The 10,685-nt window shown below is 39.9% G+C and overlaps 1 protein-coding gene across 1 annotated transcript in view; it reads right to left on the bottom strand.

Moving 5' to 3' along the window:
* LOC106536751 (pituitary adenylate cyclase-activating polypeptide type I receptor) overlaps positions 1-10,685 on the bottom strand; it is a gene marked incomplete at its 3' end in the record, with an annotated part of 28,539 nt that overhangs the window by 16,209 nt on the left and 1,645 nt on the right. The window contains 1 exon segment of the mRNA XM_014034072.1: positions 7,853-8,014. Within this exon segment, the coding sequence (XP_013889526.1) occupies positions 7,853-7,894 (42 nt within the window).

The following is a 10,685-nucleotide window of genomic DNA, read 5'->3' as shown; positions in this document are numbered from 1 at the left end:
GTATTAGATAAATTTCAGTAAGCGTTTTCAATACTTTTTCCCTGTGCCATTCCACATTATTACAAATAACTGGACATTTATGGTTTGATTTCTTTGTATGTATGGATCACTTGGGTTGTTACCGACATCTGGTGAAAATTTCATGTCATTAGCACCTCTAGTAATATATTTACTGAGAAAAATGTTGGCGTGTTCAATACTTATTTTACCCACTTTATACGTATGTATATAAACTGAAACAGCTTGACCAGTGCATCCTAAATTTAACATAAATTAATTATTTTAATACAATATAGTCATTTCTGTATTTTTTTGGAGGGAGGTCACCTCCTAATAAATGTCATCATGTAAAATCTAACTGCTCATTTTAAATCAGTACTTTTACTTTTAATACTTAAAAACAAAAAACATCAGATACTTTGACTTTTATCGAAGTAATATTCCTCAAGGAGTCTTTACCTTTTACCAAAGGAATTTTTTTAGATACTTGTACTTTTACTCAAGTATCATTTTGTGGTACTTTATACAACACTGGTGTGATGCACTCTCACTATCAAGCATGCATGTGTGGTGGATTTGCAGAATGTGGCTAATGCTAAATTTATTTACATCTCTGAGCTGGAAAGCTGTAAGGACATCATTGTCCCGCCTCCTCGTCCTCCCCTCCGTGCTCCTCTGCACTATTATCCCCCCCCCCCCACCTCCGTACTGTGTGAGAGAACTATGGATTTTTTGTGAAAAGTGTGGATTTCAGAGGGTCAAGGCACAGGGAAATGTCTGAAGGGTTTGATATGTATGAATGTGTTGCTCAGGATGGTTTTTCTTGGACAGCTTTTTGTTGACATGGTGCCATACAAATTCTGTGTCTTTTATCATTTTGAGGAGTTATGAGAAAGACTGAGGTCAAAAACTGATTCAAAGGGTCTTCCCAGAATTTTGGCTGAGGCTTTTGTCAACAACCATGAACATTCTACAGGGAAACACCTGGTTTTAGACCATAACATCCCTTTCAGACAGTTTCCTCTTAAATCCACAGTTAATCCTGTTGGATGTGGTTGGTCCTTCTTGGTGGTATCCTGACATTACCTTGGATACCGTGGCTCTTGAAACATCACAAAGACTTGCTGTCTTGGTCACAGATGCACCAGCAAGACGTGCACCAACAATTTTTCTTCTTTTGAACTCTGGTACGTCACCCATAATGTTGTGTGCATTGCATTGTTTCAGTTTCATTGTCTAACCCCTGTAACTACGAGATTCAAAAGAACAGTCTTAGCATGTCTTATCTGCTCAAAGAGAAGCATTGAGAATTTTAATTTAGTTTTTCTCTGCAGCTTTGTGTCACTTACAGACATGACAGAAAATGAAAATGAAACATAAGGAACCCAAACAAGTGGAAACGGGACTAAGTGTGGTGCCGTTTTGTGCACTGAGGGGAACTATTTACCCAGAGGTGGTGGACTCAGTGTTTGTCATCTTTTCTGTTGATGCCTCCCTTCACTCTCTTAAGGCCAATCTTCTTTCTTTTTCTTTTTTTCACACCCACAGCTTTTTGTGCAGGTCCTCTTTTGCTCTCACACTGAAATGATAGGTGTAATATATCCCAACCCTCTGAGCCCGGGCTGACTCATCACTCTGTCTCTGCCCTCGCCTCGGATATGAATTTACTGCAGGCCTTGTTGCCCAGTTAAAACTGGGACATCAACTGGCAGCAAAGATCCAGTTCTTTTATTTACCTTGATGGACGTAGGCGGAATTTCAAAACACAGAGCGAATTGTGAATTACTTGAGCCATCATTGAGAACCAGCTGTGGATCATTATCAAACAGCATTAGTTAGGAGTTCTTTGATTTATTCGATACAGACAAAACCAACTCAACAACTTTTCATTCTTCTCAGAGGTTCAGTTGATAAAACCAACTCCTTTATTGGTTTTATCAAAGAAAGATTGCAATCAAAGGCAGCATCCATGTTGCTAAGCAGCAGGTAAGCTGGCAGCAGCCGATGCACACCGAAGGCAGGGCTTCCTACATGAGAAATAATTGGATGCAGATGACTAATATGTGTTTGGCATGGATGCAGACAAGCCTGTCAGATGAAAAGATGAATGTGTTATTCTTAAATTATTTCATTAGAGCGCTGGATGTGGCTGTATGCTTATTAGAAATGTGGGAGTTTAATTTTGTTCTAGTTTCAGTTGTTCATTCCGGTAGGATTTGTTCTCTGTAGATTGAAAACATCCTTTTTTTTGCAAAAGAAGCAACTCACTTTTTAGTTCACAAAATCAAAGCGCAAGGTAAACCTCAAAGTCAGAACAATCTGTACAAAACATTTCTTGTCAAAAAGGTTAGATTTCTAATATAAAACCATCAATTAAAGGTAACGAATCTGTTTGAGATGAAATATTTTTTTTATCTCCTCAGCAGCTTATGTTTTGTCTTTTAATTATAGGAAACTGAATCGACTCAGACAACCTCTTTAGTTCCATGTTATTGTTCTTTCGGCTGCTCCCCTCTGCAGGGTCACCACAGCAAGAGAACTCACCAGCGGTGTCACGTAACTAAGTACAAATACTTTGTTACTTTACTTAAGTAGACATTTTGGTTATTTATACTTTAGTGGGGTACCGTATTCCGTATTCATGTATAATACGATCTCATGTATAATACGATCATCATTTTTTGAGCTTACAAAGCGTAAAAATCTAATTAAAAATAACCTGTGTATAATACTATCCCCCCACTTTATGAATGGTTTTTAGGGTTAAATTTCTAGTATTACACATGAATAAATATAGTAATTATTATTCAGCCTAATTTTTACTTCTACTCCTTACATTTTAATTCAATTATCTGTACTTTCTAATCCTTACTTTTTAAAAATGCAAAAAGTATTTCATTTCTATTTAACTTTGACTTGTTTTTATTCCATCTTTTTATTGTTCAGAAAAAATAAATAAATAGAAATCTATCCAGATACATGGAGCCCTTGGATAAAGTGAATTTGAATGTGGTTGGATGAGAAGTGTAAATATATACCATTCTGACACACTATTGGATTGAACTCACTCCATCACACCTGTGTGACACAAATCACATCACATTACAGCAGGACAAAGTGATTCCCAACCAGCGAAGAGTTTGGAAGGAGTAGATTTGTAATATGCTCGCATACTCCTTGGGGTACGCGAGCATATTACAGGGGGTATGTGGACAAAATTCCATCCATCCATCCATCCATTGTCTTCCGCCTATCCGGGGTCGGGTCGCAGCTTCAGAAGGGATGCCCAGACCTCCCTCTCCCCAGCCACTTCTTCCAGCTCCTCCGGGGGAACTCCAAGGCGTTCCCAGGCCAGCCGAGAGACATAGTCCCTCCAGCGTGTCCTGGGTCTTCCTCGGGGCCTCCTCCCGGTGGGACGTGCCCGGAATACCTCACCAGGGAGGCGTCCAGGAGGCATCCTTACCAGATGCCCAAGCCACCTCAACTGGCTCCTCTCGACGTGGAGGAGCAGCGGCTCTACTCTGAGTCCCTCCCGGATGACCGAGCTTCTCACCCTATCTCTAAAGGAGAGTCCAGCCACCCTGCGGAGGAAACTCATTTCGGCCGCTTGTATCCGGGACCTCGTTCTTTCGGTCATGACCCAAAGCTCATGACCATAGATGAGGGTAGGAACGTAGATCGACCGGTAAATCGAGAGCTTCGCTTTCTGACTCAGCTCTCTCTTCACCACGACGGACCGGTACAGCGCCCGCTTTACAGCAGACGCTGCGCCAATCCGCCTGTCGATCTCCCGCTCCGTTCTTCCCCCATTCGTGAACAAGATCCCCAGATACTTAAACTCCTCCACTTGAGACAGGGCGACCCCCCTGACCCGGAGAAGGCACTCTGCCCTTTTCCGGCTCAAGACCATGGCCTCGGATTTGGAGGCACTGAGCCTCATCCCGGCCGCTTCGCACTCGGCCGCGAACCGCTCCAGCGAGAGCTGCAGATCTCGTTCCGATGAAGCCAACAGGACCACATCATCCGCAAAAAGCAGAGATGCGATCCTAAGGCCACCAAAACGGATCCCCTCAACACCTCGGCTGCGCCTAGAAATTCTGTCCATGAAAGTAATGAACAGAATCGGTGACAAAGGGCAGCCTTGGCGGAGTCCAACTCTCACCGGAAACGAGCCCGACTTACTGCCGGCAATGCGAACCAGACTCTGACACCGGTCGTACAAGGACCTGACAGCCCGTAACAAAGGGCCCGGTACCCCATACTCCCGGAGAACCCCCACAAGGCCCCCCTTGGGACACGGTCGAACGCCTTCTCCAAGTCCACAAAACACATGTAGACAGGTTGGGCGAACTCCCATGCACCCTCCAGGACCCTGCTGAGGGTGTAGAGCTGGTCCAGTGTTCCACGACCAGGACGAAAACCACACTGCTCTTCCTGAATCCAAGGTTCGACTATCCGACGGATAAAAATTCCCAGTTGCATAAAAAAATAAATTAAAATAGCAATGTGGAAATCATGGATTTGACACAAAATGGAATCCAGTATAAAATGCAGAATCTCATGGAATTTGCTCAAATGGGCGAGTTTCTGATGTATTTTGGACGCTGCTGCTTCCTGCACCTGCCGTTACCTGGTTTATTTATTTATTTCACTCTCAAGGCAATGTTTTTATCTTCATCTTTTATCTGTCTTTGAAGACAATAAAATGTCTGAGAACCAAACGTTCTATGGGGTTAAATAATTTTCATTTAATCATCAGTTGTACATTATAGATTTGGAGAATCATCATTACGTTTGACTGAAGGGAACAAAACGGGGTATCTGTTTCATCCAATGTTTTATCTGTTCTTGAGTTAATGACATAAAATATATGAAACAAATAGACAAGTTGGCTCTGGCTTATTGGCTGAAGTTAAAAACACTTGGGAGTGACAGGCAGATGATGAAAAGATTGCATTTCTTTGAAGATGTCAGTATTTACGCAAGTCTGAAAAGGTTGGGAACCACTGCTGTAGCAGATGTAGCCTAGAATGAAGATGATCGTGGCTGAAACAAGTAATCTAGTTAGTTAATTCCCAATTTTTCAACATTAACATTTTAATTTAACATTATACTCATAATGTGTGGGGTGGAGGTTGTATGCTTTATTCTTTTATCCTTAATGACTTTTTTCAAGTGTTCATTACTTTTAAAACCAGTACTTTACATTTTTACTTCAGTAAAAAGCTTGAGTTGATACTTCTACTTCTAAAAAAGTATTTTTAAACCTTAGTGCCTACTTCTCCTTAAACAATGGATGTGAATACTTTTGACACTTCTGGATCTCACACAACCGATTTGACAGTTTTAGGCCTGATGCCCTCCCTGAGATCAAACCTGTGGCCTCAGTATTCTGAGACTGCAACACTGAGCTAAATCAGCCCCCTCCCAATTTCCCAGTGTTTATACATTTTTAATAAAGTTTTACTGCCTTCCACAATTATTTTGTGCAAAAAAAGTCCTTGTAGTTCTTTAACGTACAGTATACCCTCGGGTTTCCTCAGATGCTCGCAGCCCTCCTTGAGTTGATTTCTTTGATATTTTTTAATGAAAAACCTCTACCGTCTAGCACAGATGCTCAATTCTACATGACTGCTTCAAATCTTCTTCACTTCCCCGTTAAACAAACTGTGCTACACTTAATGAAAACGATGTCCTTTGAAACCAAGTAAACTGTTCTAGATTTTGTTCAATATTCATTTAAAAACAGAGAAATTTTGTTTGCAACAAAATCAAATTTTACCAACTTTTAGTAAAAAAAGACTAAATTGCAATTTTAAATCAATTATCACAGACTTTAGACATTAAAAGCTCCAACTGGAAACAGTTACCATGGCAACACTGCAGGAATCAGAGATCAATGAAATGTATATATTTTTAAGTGTGCTTCCTATTCTCCGCTTCCAATCATTTCCCTCCTCAGGAACAGATGTCTGTCCAGATAAGACCTCCGTGCTGAAGCTGCAGAGCCCAGTTTGCCTCCCGGTGGCTCTCCTCCAGCACCAGATAAGTCAGTGGCTCCCGCAGCAGAACAGATAATAAAATTCCCATTTGACGCTGCAGACACTGGTTCAGCGTGCACACCAGTCTGACACACAAGTGCATCCGAACATGTCTGCAGCTGAAGGTCACTGCATTGTGCAGAATCTACCTGACATTAAAGGTGGAGATCTTAATTTTAGTCCTTATTTATAACAGCTAATCAGTTTAAAGTATCAGCCGTTCAAGTTAGCGTTTATATTTGTGGTTAGCTGCTTTTGAGCAGCTAAAAGGAGAATGAACGTGGGTGGCTTAGCTATAAAAGTCCAGCTGTGCCGCATCAGAACGCGGAACAGAATTCTTCCCACACATCTCGCACCACTCTTTCATTCTTTTTTACTTCGGTGCGACCGCAAATAACTGTGATTCACTGTGAAACGGACTGGCAGCTCACCGCTCAGCCGGCCCATCTGGCTTTGTTCTGCGAGGAGGGCAGTCGCCTTGACGCAGCGCTGATCTCCAGCTCTGCGAACGTATGCTGATTACGACACACGGCCCGTGGCCGTTTTTTGAGCCGAATCCAGTGGTGGAGCCAGATATTTTTCTCGTGGGTAGCCAGACTGGGACCACTACTCACCCAGAGGTGGCCAGACTGGGGCCACTACTCACCCAGAGGTGGCCAGAATGGGACCACTACTCATTCAGGGGTGGCCCGGAAAATTACATCGTTTATTTTTTTTACTTGAAAGTTTCTGCAGATCTTTGTGTTTTGGTCATTTCCTTATGTTGTTATACAGACAGTGAGTACCTTATAAACATGGGTGTCACCAGTTTGAAAGTGGGGGGACACACTGTTGCGAGGTCTGGGGGTTCTCCCCCTGAAAATTTTGATAATAGATGCCATTTCCTGCATTCTGGTGTATTTTACCAGATTGTTAAACATACTTTTAACTGCATAAATAAACACTTGATTTAATAAATTTTTCAGAGACAGCTTACTCATTAAACTAGTTTCATCATCCTGTGTTTAAACTCACTGCTACAGCTGAGACAAGGTTCATTAATGTGACACAATTTATCATATCCAGTGACTTTAGGGTTGCTTTTTACTTTTTTATTGTTTATTTATTTATCTTTAATTGTAACACGTCATTGTGCCAAATAATGATGTGTTTAAAACTAATATTAATAATTTTACCCAATGAACAGGTGCAATACTGACAACCACCAACAGCGAATTTAGAGGGCTGTTTCACTTCTGATTTAGTGATAGGTCTACTCATAACCAAACACAGAGCATCATGCAGCCTTCAAAACATAAAATGAAAAAAAAAAACTAATAATAATAACAAAATAAAATAAAATAATAAATAAATAAAAATAAAAACATTTGTCACCATAAGTCCAAAAGTTGACACCATAAGTCAGATTACATAGGCATATGTTCTGTATAGAAGGAAAACCATCACTTTGTTTTCTTTACTCTTCTTCAGTGATTGAGCTTGGTGATGTTTCAAACTGTTAAACACTGCCACCAACTGTTCAGGAGGATTATTCCACCCTTAAATGTGTTTTCACTGTGGAAGGGGTGTGTACAGCTGGGTGGCCAATGGGGTGGCCAAAGATTTGTCTGTGGAGGCCATGGCCACCCCTGGCCAACCCCTGGCTCCACCCCTGGCCAAATCACAGACACCTCGAGGAGTTCGGGCGAGAGAATAGATTCGGCTAAGAAAGCAGGGGACGCAGACGTCGTGAGCTTTCTGTTGTGCACACGCGAACACACGCCTCCACATGTGAACTGCACACGGCTACAGCACACGAGTAACTGACTCACCAAGGGCAGGAGAAAGAGTGCAGTCAGCAGGTAGCCTCTCATTATGTCCGGTGAAGCGCTTGTATATCCAAAAGGCTTCTCAGTCACTTCACATGTGTGTGTGTGAGTGTGTATTTTTCAGGGATACACTCTGTCTTCAGTGTCACCACAGCATCAAGGATTCTGAAACACACACACAAAAAAAAAATAGAAAGAGGAAACATCAGTTTTTCAACAGCATCGTTTCGGAAAATTGTTGTCACAATAAAAGAATACAAAAATCAACGACTTGTGTCTTTTTACAGATAATTAAATAATAATAATATAATATTTTTTATAACAATAAAAAACAGACTCATCAAAAAGTCTACTGTTTCAGAAGCATTGCACTGAATAAGTCTGTTCACAGCTGTGAAGATTAAAATTATTCATGTAATAACTGCGAGTGCAAATTGTAGTGAATTAAATAAAAGAACGAGTTAAAACATAAAATCAGTCTAGACCAGTGGTTCCCAAAGTTAGGGTCGGGACCCACAGTGGGGTCCTGAAACATCAAGGTGGGGTCCTGAACATGTTTCCTGAATTAATTACACAGAAAAATGATAACTAACAACATTTTTTGCCTTTGTTGTTATAAAATAATGAGATTAGTGTACTCAAAATGAACAAAAATAAAGTAATAAATAATGGTACTATGCTCTTGTTTATTAGATGTGAAAACAATGTTTAAACAACAACAGCTGGGGACACAGGTCTCTGCTGCTGGTATTTTGTGGGTCAAAAGCTGAAAAGTTTGGGAACCACTGGTCTAGACAGTGCAGCTGGACAGGTTCTGCAGCTGAGTGAAAAAAAAAACAAATAAACAAACAAAAAAAAAACAATCACATAATGAGAAATTGAATCAAAAACACAAATCTAAAACATAAAAAATAGTGATGTGCAATGTTTGCCTCAATTTTTGAACCACAAATATTTTTTTCCAGATGCAATATTATCCACACAGCAGCTGAGGTTTTTATGTTATGAACTAGTTTTGAGAATGTTAGTTAGAAAACAAGGAAAGGTGCATTTAAAATGTGATGTGAGGTCTCATTTTTGAGTGGTTCAGTTAGAAACAGGTGTCTGATGATGATGATGATGATGATGATGATGATGATGATGATGATGATGATGATGTACTTGGTTTGCAGACTCATGGTCCAAAATATACTGTTCATAATGTCCTGACGCGTCTCAGTAATCCAGGTAGAAAAAAATCAAAAAGAAAAAAAAAAGTAGGTCCTCTGGATGGGTTCCACAGCCGAGGCATCCAAATCAATAAGTCAGGTGATGGGACACATGACCCCAATAGAGCTAATCAAGCCTATTGTTAGGCGATGGCCCTCTTTTTCATGAGACTAACCTGTTTGTCCATGTGGAGGCAGTGCTTATAAGGCTGAATTCACTTGAAACTCATCAGACTGAAGAAGTCTCTTGCAGGAGAAACGAAACGTTTCACTAAAGAAGAACCCATCCAGAGGACCTACTTATTTTTTTTCTTTTTGATACTGTTCATAAAACAAACAGACAATAAAAAAGAAAATATGTAGACAATCAAACCAGTGTTTCCAATGTGTAGAACTGAATTCAGCAATTGTCAGCATTAAGATGACTTCATTATTAGACTCACTGAGTCAACAGATTAATGTATACATTACTTTTTTAATGTACTGACCCCAGCAGACACAAACAATGCACTGTGATACTATAAAAATGTGTAGCTGATAAAGTTTTCTTTTTTACTGTGATCAGCTCTGGAAAAAAAGAACACATTTTCATCATCAGCAAAAACCAAGTGTTACTCTCAGATTTATGGAAAAATACAATATTATTATAATCACTTCATCTGATGATGTTTCAACATCTAGATGTGTTCAGTGTTTTTATGTTTTCTCTAAATCTACTCCTTCCAAACTCTTGCTTTGTGTCTCTTCTGGATTTGTTTGATTCCTTTTGAGGATCTGTTTACATCACTTATCAGTTTAAGAAAATCACTGAAATACTGTCCCAACTGCACAGCAGTGTGCATAAACACATCATGAGACACATCTGGAATGCATTTACTGTGACACGTTTCCCATGGACACGTTACTTAGTTTTTGAACCACAACTTTCAATTAGAAAAAAAAAATTAAATAAAATAAAACTAATAAAAAACAGACAGCTGTTAAAAAGTAAAAAGCTGAAACTGCTCTTACGTCTAATGTAGTGCAAATAAATGAATTAATTGATAAAACACATTCTATAAGTAGTCTCTAAACTATTTAAACCCTGTTATTTGAACCTAGTTACAGAACTCGTGTTAAGAAAAACAATTTTATCATGTAGAATATCGCTCAGATGTGTTACAAACCTAATCACAGCTGGCTCTTATGCTTAAACGTCACACACACACACACACACACACAAACACACAAACACACACACACCACATCCGATGATACACATCATTTACATTTTCTTCTTTCAAAACAATCATTTTTGTATCTGACTCATGAGTTCCAAAGATGAAATGTCACATTGTCACAATAACTAAAGGCAATATTTTTATATCACACACACACGTTTCCTTTCCAGGCAGTAAAGAGATCATGTGCTTGAAGTCAAACTTTAAAACAACCTCCTTCACATCTGCTTTCGGCTCTTGTCTTACTCAACAGTGCAGCTTCCAGCAAACACAATGATTCACAGAAAAACACAAAACATCTTTTATTTATTTATCTTTTTGGCCAGTTCCAGCAGAGAAACAGAACATGCATGTAATCAATGAAACAGCAGGACGGACACACACACACACACACACACACACACACAC

The sequence above is a fragment of the Austrofundulus limnaeus genome, unplaced genomic scaffold (genome assembly GCF_001266775.1).
Source record: "Austrofundulus limnaeus strain Quisiro unplaced genomic scaffold, Austrofundulus_limnaeus-1.0 Scaffold1956, whole genome shotgun sequence".
NCBI lineage: Eukaryota > Metazoa > Chordata > Actinopteri > Cyprinodontiformes > Rivulidae > Austrofundulus > Austrofundulus limnaeus.
This window is presented reverse-complemented; position numbering and strand designations above follow the sequence as displayed.